The sequence below is a fragment of the Centrocercus urophasianus genome, unplaced genomic scaffold, assembly GCF_019232065.1.
Source record: "Centrocercus urophasianus isolate 14NV4802_14NV808 unplaced genomic scaffold, USGS_Curo_1.0 seq_10, whole genome shotgun sequence".
NCBI classification, from domain to species: Eukaryota; Metazoa; Chordata; class Aves; order Galliformes; family Phasianidae; genus Centrocercus; species Centrocercus urophasianus.
Window position 1 is genome coordinate 33,723,714 of NW_024884142.1, and position 14,440 is coordinate 33,738,153.

At 37.4% G+C, this 14,440-nt stretch overlaps 1 protein-coding gene across 1 annotated transcript in view; it reads right to left on the reverse strand.

The window, feature by feature from the left end:
* Positions 1-1,069: 1,069 nt before the first annotated feature.
* The window catches only part of SIM1 (SIM bHLH transcription factor 1), a 39,434-nt gene continuing 26,063 nt past the window's right edge, over positions 1,070-14,440 (reverse strand). Inside the window, exons 9-11 of the mRNA XM_042821947.1 lie at positions 10,785-10,950; positions 2,647-3,052; positions 1,070-1,800 (exon numbers count right to left, since the gene is read on the reverse strand). Coding sequence (XP_042677881.1) covers positions 1,070-1,800; positions 2,647-3,052; positions 10,785-10,950 — 1,303 coding nt within the window. The remainder of the gene's footprint in view (positions 1,801-2,646; positions 3,053-10,784; positions 10,951-14,440) is intronic.

A 14,440-nucleotide genomic window follows, 5' to 3' on the forward strand; every position in this document is an offset into this window, starting at 1 on the left:
TACAAAATTAGGACAAACCTCCATGATGTTTTTATCTATTCCTGCCATGTTCTTATAGCGGTGCAGTTGCTTTTGTATTTTACAGAAAAATTTCTTATTCTATTGAGTTCTTTTGTGTTTTGATTTGATTCTTCATTATTTGGCAATTTATAAGCACTTTTTCTTATGCTGTAAATATTACTGAATGTCATACATAGCCATAGGGTTAAATGTGTGTATCTTTGACCACTCCTACATCCAGTCTATTCTCTCTGTTTCTCTCAAGGATTTTTTTCCATTTCACACCACTTCCCCCTTTTTGCAACCTTTCAAAAATGAGGGCAATCTCCCATCTCTCCATCAAGACAGACATTTCTCAAAACTACACTGAGAAAGACCCTCTTTCTTTCTTTTAAATACACTCATAGTATTTGATTATTCTAATTATGAGGATACTGCTCATTTGACTCCTTTCAAATCAAGTGTATGTAAATAACTATGCATGTGAGTACACAAGAAAATAACAAATCTGAGTTCTTTCTCCCCTTTTTGATTTTGTATTGGTTGGCCATGGATGCTTTATACCATGGAGCAGCATAACACCCTTGGCCTTTAGGGAATAAAAAGATAGCCAGAAATACACATTTTGATGTGTATTTTACAGGATCACATTCCAACTTTCTGTGATAGTGCATAGCAGTTTTGTTACCTGGGATGTGTGGAACAGACACGGTTCAGAAGGTCTGCTCTGGGCAGCAATTCCAAAACAACCCCTCTTGTACAGTGCATGTAAATGGCTCTGCTAGCCTGCCCAGGTTCTCCCTACCTAGATCTCTTCCATCTTTTACACCTCAAATGGCACCAACTTTGAGTTTAGCTCCATTCCCTCTAACCCTGCATGCCAGTGCATTTTTATGTTTTAAAAGTAACATTTGTTAACTAACTCGTCTTCCCAAACCTTAGGTTAGTCTCTCTAGTGCACTGTGATATATCAAATGCTGGTAATGACAAGGGCATGAAAACATATTATATCTTCCAATTAGATCTCTAAGGTTACTTTTTAAAGCACAAAAGTTTTTAGAAAAAAGTGTCAGCTTCCATTGGTTATTATAACAGATGTCCCTTTGTGTCCTGCAGCTGTATCTTGCTGCATCCTTAAGTGAGAAGTCACATCAAAGTGTGATCCATTGCAGCCTAGTGAATAGTTTCTAATGGTTTCAGTGTCATATAGATGCTCCAGGGCATACCCAGTTAATGTGTAAGCATGTTTATCAAAGTACTGCCTGTGGGAGTTGTAATAATTTGGAGAAGCTGCTGGATGATCACCTGGCGTTTGATGAGGGGACATGTCTGTATTCAGGTAGTCTTTAGCCAGAACCAAGCTAGGTTTTGATATTCGGTCAGAACTGGGACTGCTTATCCTAGACAGTGCTGTGGGGCTGTTGTCATAGTCATTTTCATGAGGGCTCATAATCTTTCCATCCCGTTGCTGGATGTGTTCGCAGGGAGGAGTGTTGGCAACTGTCGGGACGCGGCAGATATCCCCTGCCAACTGTTGCTGCGGGTAGTTTGCAAAACAAATTGTATGTTTCTTCCCTGTGCCGTTAATGGAGATTAGTGGATCAGGGGTTGTTTTCCGTAACTGTAGCCTGTTTTCTTCCTCTTTGATCATTTGCTGGGTGGCTCTTATTAGAGTTTCAATTTTGCTGGGCTCATGTGGGCTGCTCTGATACTGTTCAGCACGGTATCGGTCACCAGATTCACTGGCAGAGCCAGGATCAGGTGAGCTAACAACACTGTCCTCATCCCAGTGTCCTCTTCCTAGGAAAGAGAGAAATACAACAAAAATTGGGGTTGAAGGAAACAAGCAGTCTTTAAAAACATGCACTCTGAACATTGTTTTGCAGACAGAAAACTACACAGAGGCAAGTGAACTGTGGTGAAGTCATCAGGAATGTCCATGGTAGACTCCTTGCTTTCCAGGACAATTTACCTCAGATTACAGTAAAATAGAACCGTTCTTCTCTATCTCCAAAGGGCTTATTCTGCAAGTCAATGGAACTGTGCTAATTAGCTCTTACAAATTCTTTAGATACAACCTGTGTTTGATAGATTATTTTAATAGAAAAGCAGCACTTTACGATACATCTGCCCTTACAACCTTAAACTCTGATTTTGGTGTCAGCTGCAATCTTTCATCTCTCAGACTGCCTTTTAAACCTAAGGGCCTTTGGATTTATCAAAACACAAAATCAGCCTTTCCTTGACGTTTTGATCAGTTTCACTTTCTGAAACTGTGCTAATACACTGAGGGTGCAACCCAACAGATACCTAATGGTGGGTTACTGTGTTGAAAAATAGTATTTTGAAGCTGAGAATTTGCTCTAACAAATACTGTTACCACACTACTCTTAGCTGCTGCAGTTTCCGTGGAAATAAATAGGAGGCATTACTTTTGGAGCAACCTACGTATATTTTGCTGCATGCTAAGCAGTCTGTTAAACAACTTGAATTATAAGTATTTCTCATATCTATACCCATGACCTCTGAGTTAGGAACATGCGTTATTTCCTCTATCTTGCATAGAGTTGCCCACTTGTGTCATGACTTTGAAACTGTTGCTTCATTTGAGAAAGTACCACTTCTGAAAATCCCGTTATCTCTTACCATGAATCCTGTGCACTGAAGTTATGTGGGGCATACTGTTTTCATACGCTTCTCTGCTTTCAGGGGAAGACTTAGTCAGGGGTAAGGCTGATCGGGAGCCCCACCAGCCTTCCCTTCCTGGCTGCGGTGTGCCAAGGAAGTATCTGCCAGCTTCACATCTGCCTCCCTCACAGGCCTGAGTATGGAAATGTCTGTCATCGCCTAGCCTTGAGTGATCTAGTGCAAAACCATAGCAGAGAGCACTGCGGTCCGAATACTGTCTGTAGGCACAGGAGACATCGTGATGTTGGGAGCTTGGCCTGTCCACAGGCTCCAACAGCTGGGGAGAGGCTGTGTCGGTGAGGGGGCTCCCACCCCACTGGCTCTCATGGTCGGATTCAGATCTCTCGGTGTGAAATCCAGAGTACTGAAAAACAGGAGAAACAGCAGGGAATTTACTGAGAATCAATGAAATCTGAAGTATCGGCACTGGAAATATAGAGAGTATGCATTGAATAGAGCGTTTTTCATTAGCATGCCCACACGTCTTCACCTTCTGATGGGACTCCTCATCCTTTCCTGCATTACATCCTTAATGAGCTCACAGATGACAGGACAGACATCATGAACGTCTAAAACATCCCATGTCAGCCCTTAATAGCCATCTCTTTTATGATGTGTGATATTAGGATCACCAACAACAGTGTGGCAAGTCAATATTTTTTTAATATGTCCAGGTTTTTCTCATTGCCTTGAAAGCTGCTGCTTATGTGCAACAATGGTGCTCCAAGGCTCTTCTGCAAAAGTATTTTTTTTATAACACCACTCCTAGAGCATTCTCTCATGTCAAATTGAAACTGAATGTGTTTGCAAGTTCTTTTTCCCAAAGTCCCTTCTCTTTTCCATTTTTTTTCTTACCTTGGATATTCTGAAACTTATTTTCTGCTATTATTTGGGACAAGAAACTTTCCTGTAGATACTGGGACTCCCCAAACTACTAAAGAGAAAAGCTCAAAAGTAATAGTAGGTTAGTAGGAGATTAGAAATCACAGATCTGCTGTGAAGTGGGTATAAGAAAAACCCAGCAATTTTTTGCCAGAAAAAAAAAAAAACAACAACAACAAAAAAAAACCTGATTGCTAAAGCATATAGAGCAAACATTTTGTCACCCTCATTTAAGCAGAGCCATCCCAAGACAAAAAAAAAAAGAACTAGCCAGCAGTTTGAAAAGCACAGACAGAGTAGGAGAATGAATGTTATTATGGCAGAAATAAGGATTAAGTAAAATTCCATAAATTTCTAGATATTCTTAGTAAGTGTTTGAAACTTTTGGATACTTTCCTGGGAGAGAAAAAAAAAAAGAATTTTTGTTTAACCTCCTAGGATTTAGCTATCTCATTTTTTAATCTTTTTATTTATTGGAAATGTCAAACTGCGTGGAACATCTTTAAATCAATTTCACCCATGATTACAGTCTGGGATGAGACCAAAGCCATACATGCTCACCTCTTCAATACTGCATACTCATGTCACAAATCAATGTATTACAGCATGAAACCTTGGAATTCTCCCATTCCATCATTCACCTTCCAGATGCCCACTCTGTTTTTTTCTTTTAATAGGCATTAGGCCTCTCTCCTGAAAACATAAACTTACCTTCCTTTTCATTAGATTGAGTTGCTATGAAACTCCTCATTATCAGCCAGGATCAAGGTTTTATGCACTTACCAACTGAAAGTATTGACCAGATGTTTGACTTTCAGAAACTTAAACCATCTGTGCAACATCAGTAGTGAAACTACTTCAGTTTTGGCATTTAATTGGGTACTGCTTCACTATTCCAGTTCATATTTGTGAATACTGTTTGTAAACAAGATAGGCTATTTAAAGGCAAGAAAGAAAGGGTCATGGCTTTGAAGTAGTAAATTATATTTTGTTAGTATTTGATAGAATACCTGTAGGCAGAAAACTTTCTGGTAGACATGGAGGAGGCCAGCAAGCTAGTATCACCATACTCACTGCTACGTTTTAATAATGAAAGAATACATCTAACTTTGAATGAAAGTAATATAGTTAGATAGCCACAAAAGAACTCTTTTAAATTTCAGCAGCTCAAGATAATTAGGAATTCTATTCAGCCATCATATTTTTAAGTAATCAACTGGTACACTTAACTTTTCTGCTATCCTTTCAAATCTAACATTTTCAAACCGCTTAGTCACAAATATGTCTTCATAAATAATAACTAAATTACTGTAAATGTTTTAAGAAAATATATGGACAAAATGAAGTTACAATTAAAAAAAAAAGAAAATAATAACTATGCAATTTTTGCTAGGATAGAAATTCACAAAACAAAAAACTGCTTTTGTACCTGTTCTTACCTTTGGTATTATTTATAGGTGGGTTCTTTTTCTATTTTTTTTTTAATTATTTTTTATAAACTAGATTTTTTGTAATTGAAAAAGTTTCAAACAGAAATGTAAGACGATATAAATATAAATCTTAAGTATAAAAATATTGAAAGTTGATTTATCTTCTTATTAAAAACAAAACCAGGACTCCTTTCATGAGAAGGACAAGAAAATATATTTCTCAATAATTTTATCATGAATTTTCATATTTTTTGACAACTTATGATGGTAATAAATGAGTACTAATTGCCAAAGATCTTTCAAATTGAAAATTCTGAAATTCATTTGGCTCTACTGTATATTCTTCCATCTATTCTCTGCTTTTAAGGATGCAGCAGGGCCCAGCTTGGCTTCTTTCGAGGAAGCTAATTTAACTGAAAAAATGATGTTTTTTTTCTTTTTAAATCTTGGTCCTAACCAGAAGGGATTCAGTTGCACAGACTTTTACAAGAATGAGAAACCATATCAAACAGTCTATGTTCAGCATGTCAGAAATGCACCATGTAATGTCATATAACCATGTAGACAAGACCAACAATGCTTCATGCATTTTCTTTGTACTTGATGTAAATGATGATTATTTGAGATCTGACCCTTGGCAGCTGCTAGGCCATGCACAGAATTAAAATAACACTGTGAACTGCTTGTGGCCAGTGTTGTCCACCGATGTTTGGTATGACTGCTTATATTCTTAAGGTAGAACAGAAGCAGACGTAGGCCAAAAATATGTCAAATTCCTTTCAAAGTTAATTACATCTCAATTTGGCATCATTAGACTGCCTCTACTGCTGCAGTCCTTAGACTGCCTCTCCTGGGAATTTGATGTTGACAGGTGGAGTCTCCAAATAAAGGCATGCGTGACAAGTTGATGGGGGGAGAAATGAAAGGATGATCAAAGATACTGCTTTACTGAGATGGCAGTGGAAACACTATCTCTCATGTCAGAATTAGGCTCCCATATGCCAAGTGATGAAAGACCATAGAAAACACAATTTGATTTAATGAAAATTCTGGCCAAATAAAACTAATGAAAACATTTTTTTCTTAATCTCAGTCCTGCCTCACCAAAAATGTTTTCCTTTCTGCCATTTTTGCCCTTTGTCTTCTCTCAGTAGAATTTATTAGCTTTGTTCTTTGTTGAAGTCTAATCAGAAGAGAACTTAAACATCATGAAGAACTTCTTCAGACAGGCAATAACTTCAGATGTTTTCTAAATTGTCTTCTAGCATAAAGAACAAAATAAATAAATCAAATGGTCCTCCAGCTGTTCCAAATACTAGAAATCACAGAATTGTAGAATCCTCAGATTGGAAAAGACCTCCTAGATCATCTAGTCCAGCCTTCAACTACCACCAGTATTTCCCCACTAAACCATGTCCCTTAGTACAACATTTAAACATTTCTTGTACACTTCCAAGTACAGTGTTCAACCACCTCTCTGGGCAGCCTGTTCTAACCCCTAACCGCTCTTTTGAAGAAATTTTTCCTGATATCCAACCGGAATCTCCCCTGGTGCAGCTTAAGGCCATTCCCTCTAGTCCTTTCACTAGTTATATGGGAGAGGAGGTCATCCTTTGCCTCTCCACCACTTCCTTTCAAGTAGCTGTAGAGAACATAAGGTCTCTTCTGAGCCTCCTCTTCTCCAGACTAGACAATCCCAGTTGTCTCAGAAATGGAGATTTGCAAATCTTTTTCTTAATCTTTCTCTCTGGAACTGTCTTCCAGAGTGTTATTTCAGTGTACAAAAGCAGTGAGGCCACACCAGCAGGATTAGCACTGACACAGAAAGGAGCTATTGGCCATCACAGATGCTCCTTTTACTTGAAGAAAGACTTCAGAAGAGCTGAAGGGGCAAGGGAACAGGAAAATACCAATTTGATGTTTGAGACAAGCTTACTTTAAGGGAACCCATGGAAGTGAATTAGGCCAGTAGATGATTTTAATATTTCTTGAGTCATATTCTTTTGCCTGATCTCTCATTCTTACAGGTATCTGAATGGCTTAAGCACTTATTCTGTCACATGCAGCAACATCAGCCTTCTCCACACACACTGTCAAATGTTCAAACAGTAGATGTTATAGTTATCTAATTTTCTGTCAGCCTGCTCAGATTTTTATTGTTATGAACACAAAATATACAGTGAAACTCTCTGAGAGTTCGTTTTTCCATGAAAAACTTTCACTACATTAGCATTAACAGCTTTCCTCTTGATTTTTGTCTTAACCATGAGAAAAAAAACATCACAGATGCGGGCAGCATTGTACTAAGAACATATGCATGCTTTTAAATCACTTTTATCTTACTTTTTACTAATGTAATCCTGAAATGTAAAATATGTTCTTTTTGCATTCACTATTATAGACAACACAGATGGTGAAAGGCTTAGATTAAAGTAATACAGCATGTCCATTAAAATAACCCCCACTGCTGGTGACTCTTCACCAGATCAGGAGTTATGTTTACTATAAAAAGAGGGCTTTGCTTTGCTTTTGAATATGCTAAAAGTTACCACAGCCTTAGGCTACAGAAAGAAATGATAAATGAAAGGCTGACTAGAATTCAACCTGTTTCCAATGTCTCTACCTAGTTCTTTAAAGGAGGAGGGGATATGTCCAGTAGTGGTGGATTGCAGAATTAACCTAGATTATTTGTCTAAAGTAGTCATAAAGTTAGCTTACCTCCACTATCAGTTGTGGCGGTGAGTTAGCAATAACTAATATACACTACTGGAGAAATCTATTACTTCCAAAAATTTGTGAATGCTGTAACGCAGACCAAAGTCCCCATCCAACTGTTAATAGGCACATCCCTATGTGTGCTTTCTCATTACATATACACTAAATATATATATATTATATGTATTTATATGATCTTTATCCAAGAACCAAGATAAGATACGAAGCAATAAAACTTTATCCAGATTGACCATAAAACATTCTCATTAGAGACAGACAACAGACAATTTTAAATATTTTCTTAAAATAATCATCATTAATGGGAGACTAAACTCCAAAGCAACTGTTCAGATGATCACAATTAAAATGCTTTTCCATTCTTGTTGCTTCTTCCTGTTTACAGAATAAATGAAGTCCAGGGCTAGCTTTTAATAACACAAAATAAATGAGGTCCAGGACTAGATTTTGAAAGTCCATGGCTATTATTATTACTATTATTATTATTATGGGCAATGATGGGTAGATAACTGTTAACCAACTCACAGTTTCCTTTTCCTGCATACCTCTATCAAGTCTTCATCTCCAGTTTTTCCACCTCCTCTATCAGCTCCCTTCCACTCTAGTTGGACAGAACTGTAAGAGAACTGTTCATAGTGCTTTGGCAAATCCTTGTGCTGTGCCATGAATTTTGAGTTAGTTTCCTCTCTGCTCACCCTATCCCTGCCTGGGACAGGTTTCACAGTGTCTGCATGACCACTAAGTATGTATCAACCAGTGTTAATCAGATGATGACCAGTGCCTTCAATGTAATGAACTCACTGAAAAGCACCATATTGCAATATGCCTGTTTTTGCATTAGGTTTGAGGGGATAAAAAAAACCCACACGTTATCATTTTGTTAGGTGACCAAAACACTCCCTTTTTGCCCTAGAACTGAATATTCATCTGAAACTTATTAACATGGTTTTCTTACAGTTCACATCTCATGTAGCTTTCCTAGGGCACACAGCTGGCAAGGGAGTGGATTCTTAGTCATCACCCAAAAAAGCATGTGATTCCCTTTTCTCATCAAGAGTGAAGTACCAAATTAAAAGCTGTGAAGAAAGGGAAAAAAAAAAAAACCCAGCAACTTATATTTAAAATTTCTTAGATGGCCTTAACATTGAGAGATTACTTTCCTCTCTGCTGTTATTTTAGTAATAGATTGCTTGCTTCCTTTCTCCACAAAAACAAACAAACAAACAAAAAAAACCAAACAGGCTCCTTTGCACAACAAAACCCATGTACTCACTTTCCAGACATGGCTTTCAAGTCACATTTTAATTCTTCACTACTGGCAAATTACATGGGCTGGAGATGAGGGACACGGACCATACCACCTGCTGTATGATCCTTGCAAAAGCTTTTCTTAATATTTCAACAGTTTATTCAGTGGTTAAGGAGGACAAGAGGGATACAAAGCCAAGCTACCAGCATTGCTTGTGGTGATGCGCTGTAATGAATAGTATGACCACTTTTCAAGATACTGGCAACTTGTGCTGCTGCTTGCTTATGAATGATGAAATCTGTGACTTTACTACCAGTCAGCTGATTACAAGGATGCAAAGTGAAACTGAAGACTAAATACCCTCAGCTTTCAGACAGCAATCCCTGATAAACCAACAGTCTCAGCATTGCACTGCTAGTTCTAGAATTATTCTGGAGTCAGAGAGAATGAAGTGGTGCTGGTGAATGTTATACTGCCAAAAGCAAACTTTGCTGCGAGGATGATAGGTCTTCATTTGCAATTGTCCCACTAGTAAAGGATGACTTCTGAAAGGGTCTTACAAGGTGAAACAAAGGGTAATTTCAATAAATCATAGATAATCCTCTTTAACAATATAATTTGGAATTAATTGTTCTGATTCTGATTCTTTAAATCATTTTTATTACAATCATTTGCTGTAGAGCACTCAAGTGAGAATGCTACTCTTTAGTAACTCATAGAAATGTTTGTGAACAAATGTTTGAACAACAGTCAGAACAATGTCTGGCAAATTTAGATTCTTAAAATTGAGCTTCCAAGTTTCTGTCATTCTTCTAAAACTCTTACCCTTGGTACTTTTGAGGAGAAAAGGAAAGAAAGCAAAAAATGATGTAGACATGTGGGCTGACATTGTACACTCATGGGAGCAAGTTTAGAACAGAGAAACTACAGTCCTCAGTTTCACTGTTGGATAAATATTGATCTGGACATTTTGAAAATATATAGCTATGCAACGTTATATCGTGAATGCAATCATTTCTTCTATACATCGCGTAGTGGAATAAGAGCTGAAGTTGTGCAACATTTTTAGGAAACATAATGGTTAGTTCAACAAACCAGATTTATTTGCGATAAATGGCTGGCAATGTAATAGTGCAAACGCAATGGCACTGTCTGTGGAACAGCCACACAGATCTGTTAGGCAAGCTGCAGGTCAGAGACTCAATAGAGTCTGGCCCATTCTATAAGCAGGGGCATGTGTCTAAAACATGAAGCATGAAAATGAAATCTGGGAAATTAAAGTCTGATAGTAGTCACCTATAAGTTCTTTCTCTCTTCCAAAGCTGTCCTGTTCCAATTCAACTAGGTCACTCGTTTCTATCCCTACCCAAAATTCAGTCCTTTTGATTAACATTTCAGTGTTAAACTGCTGTCAAACATCTGTCAAGTTTCTAGATATGTTGGAATTGTCAAAAAGGAAGGTAAAGCAAGTTTCCTCAGACTGCAATACTCCCAGTCCTCTCAAACCAAGTATTTCAAAAGCAACATTTTCACTCATCCTTTCGTTCACTCGTTATTAACTCAGAGCGCTGTGCTCTTACTGTTGTTGGTTATGATTTACCGTGCATGCTGAAGCATAACTGCTTCTAGCTTTTTAGAAACATTCTGAAGAAATGTATCCCTGTCTCAACATCTTATAACCTGTTGTGTTTTACTCCCTTTGAGTAACGCACTCTTTGGCCCATTCTAATTGCGTGGGTTAAAAAAGCAGTCAAAATCAAGATATTCAAAAAGATTTAATTTTGTTTTCCAAAGACAACTACCTGTGGGTACGGTGATGTCCTTGATTTTGACTTTGTGCTCGAGAGGCGAGATTTGCTTCCCTTTCTATTATCCGTTATGGTCAGAGTTGAATTTGCGTATGAGAATGCCGGCTTGGTAGCTGTGACCTGATCCAGGGAGAGCTGTAGTCCTTTATATTCAGTATCCCTATGTAAAAGGCAAAAGTGAAAAACAAATTCACTTCATATCTTAATGGGAAACATACCTTCCTTAGCAGGAGTGGAAAAGAAAGATATTTTTAAGGAAAAAAAATAAAACCATGCAGTTTACTGCCCTTATATATCTATGTAGTATAGCTTACTAACCAATAGCGCTATTTTCATACTGAAAATATGATTGCTTTTTGTGTCCAACTATTATCAAACTGATCTACATTTTCAGTAATAAAAAATTGAATGGGATGGAAATTTCAGAGACTTTCACTACAGTTCTGCATTGGTCACAGAGCTCAGCAATAGGACACATTTTCCTCAAACTTTTAACTGTACAGCTACAAACTTACCACATGTGTATATGTGGACACTATTGCACATAGATAGGGATAACAGCCTTCATATGCAGATGGTTAAATAAATTAACATTTTTATAAGTGGAAAACATTTATAAACTATGTTTATACTTTTTATTATTGATGAATTGATGCAAATTTGTGAATCTTTTTTTCTGTGCATCCTGTGAGCTGTTATTCCTCTATTTGAAGAGTCTTTTACACTGGAAGTGCTTTCCAGACAGATGAAACAGTTAATTAAATAAAGATCTTGTAATTTAAATGGTATGCCACACACTCACAAAGTACTAGAGATTTTCTATGAGTTAGGTATAATGGCAACTCATTACGTTCAGTATTAGTTTCTTCAAATTTTCTAATGAATACATAAAATAAAGGAAAATTGGCACTACTGATGATGTCTTTCTAACCATAATGAGGGCATATGCTTTAAACTGTGCCCCTCTGAAAACATCTGTGTTTCTGCTGGTACCCAGGGGAGTAAGAAAAGAGCTCTCCAGCTTTCATGTAGTCATACGGAACCTATTCTGACAATGATTCATTTAAACAGAGCAGAGAAGGAGCTTCTCCTTCACCTACCTACCTGGAAGAAAAGAGGAAGGATTCATGGTTTTCTCTTCCTTTGTGTTAATCAGCAGAGAAGGAGAGCAAGGAAAGAATAATGCTTCACTTATGCAGTCAAAGAGGCAGCATGTTCATTCAGACATTACCCCATGCTCCGTCTGAATCTAAAGATTCATTCTCATAACAGTAAACTGTTTGCCCTGCTTCAGCAACAATATCTTGTTCTAGAATCACATGTATTTTGATGCAAGCCATGACAGTTTTGTTTTTTTTTTTTAGAAAAGAACTTCGCCACAATCTGAGCACATCACAGCTTAGTACACTGAAATCCTTTCACTTAAAAAACAGCTGTAGAAGGATAAACTTGGTAAGTCACTGACATAAATGAAACAGGATGAATATTTGGACAGCCAAAGATAAACCTGCAGAATAGATGATTTATCCAACCCAATTCTACACTAATTTTTTTTTTGCAAACAAACTTGATAGAACAGACTGTTTTTTGACAGTCTGTGTTTTTTTGCAGACTGTGTGTGTGTCTCCACGTATATATACATAACACATAGAAGCAAATCACTGCCATTAGAACTGTGCTGAGTGTACTTCTTCCAGACCATAATGTGCAGAGATTCGCTAAGCGTAACTACTGATGTAATGAAAATGTGTGTGATCATTGCTTCAAATTTTACCTTTAAAACTCTGCTATGTATTGGCTTTTCAAACACCATGCATGCAGCTATCATTCTGAATATAGAGATCGTGTCCAGATATTTTGAAACCTTAAATCTTTTCCATGCTTACCTCCAGAATTTTGATATGGACACTGACTCAACATTCAAATCTTCTGTCTCCATATCAAAAGCCTTATCAAATTACCTTCTTATTATACAAAATATCAGAAACAAAGGATGTCCTTTAATCTTCATATTTAACAACTACAGTAGCATGAGGTATTATCAATTGTCATAAAAATATCAATCTCACTGTGATATACACATTCTCCCTGGCAATTTGATTATAAGAAATTATGGAGGAAGGGTTCTGTGGTCTCAACGTCAGATGCAAAATCACACAAATCAGAAAAGATCAAAACCAAGATGTTTTGCTTTTTATAACCTACTAAATCTTTTGTTTCCCATTCTGCTGGAGAAGCCCTGCCATTATACACCCATCTCTGATGCATGCCAGTATCTGTTTCCTTCTCCTGTCAGAGTCTTTAAAAAATTGGAAGAAACCCACTTCAGTATTCAGACTATAGATTATCACTTCAACAGTACCTTCACGCTCTTTATTTCTGTATAAAGGCTGAGCATTGAAATATAAGAGACTACATGTATAATGAATGCTTCTAGGCCATAAGAATTTTAAAAAACGGGTATGTCAGATCTGTCCAAAAATCTTATGTGCTGTCATATATTTCCTTCCCAAATCCTTAGTATGTCTGGGGTGAGGAGCCACTTTCCCGGAACACCACAGATTGGAATAAACACCAAAAGCTAGTATTTGCTGCCAATTGCTTAGAACAAGTAGAGAACAATTTGAAATGCGTGTTGCTCAATGTAAAGTTTCTGGGTAGGAAAAGAACACATCTGTGCTCTCCTTTCAGATGAAACACCTGGAATTTTTTGCATCATCAAGACATGAATCAATGCCATCCCTGTCCTAGCATAGCTACCCTTCAGAAGATCCAAGATAGATACCAGAACACCACTAAAAACAGGTCAAGATAAATACCAGAAATTTAAAAAAAAAAAAAGGAAATATGGAAGATGGGCTCTCAGTGTCAGATGGAGGAGATGTTCCCTCAAGAAATGAAAATCTTTGAGTATATCCATATGTAGTGTGAAGCAACAGACTAGAGGAACCAGAGCTCCTAGTGGTGTACGAACAACAGATGGAATTTCTGACAACTTCCTGGAGGCATTCATAAAACTTCCGCCAACCACGGTACTGCAATCTCCAGATTCTTGTTTTCAGACCCCTGTATCTACTATTACACAGTCACATTAACACAGTAGTCTTGCAACTCATGTTCTACAAGTAATTAAAAAAAAAGTGGTGGATATGAACACCTTCTTCCAAGGTCCTCACCTTCAGGATCTATATAATCTACTTCTATCCATATGAGACTGCTGAGAGAGAGAGTGATATGGCATGTGTTCAATTGCTAGGAGTATGTTGCTGACAATCTACTATTTATCTCATTTTCTGATGCAACTATCATCACTATAAAACATCAGAATATCTACAGGAAATTAGCTCTTAAATGAAGAACATATGGATCAAACTGAATCCAGACAAGACCAAAGTAATGCTTCTTTGCAAAGGGAAACACATTGAAGACCTCCACCTTTTCATGATAGGAAACAGCCATTCCTTCCACAGTTGGATGGAAATTCTAGGTTCTCTTTGACTCCTAACCATATGCTTCCAAAGATGTATTATTTCTTCTCTTCCTTGTCCTTTCTCCCCCCAAAGAGAACTGGGCTGGTATGGTCAATGTATCAGGCACCTACAGACTGAATTACCATGCTCCTCTGTAAGTGAAAAGAAATTAAAAGAAAA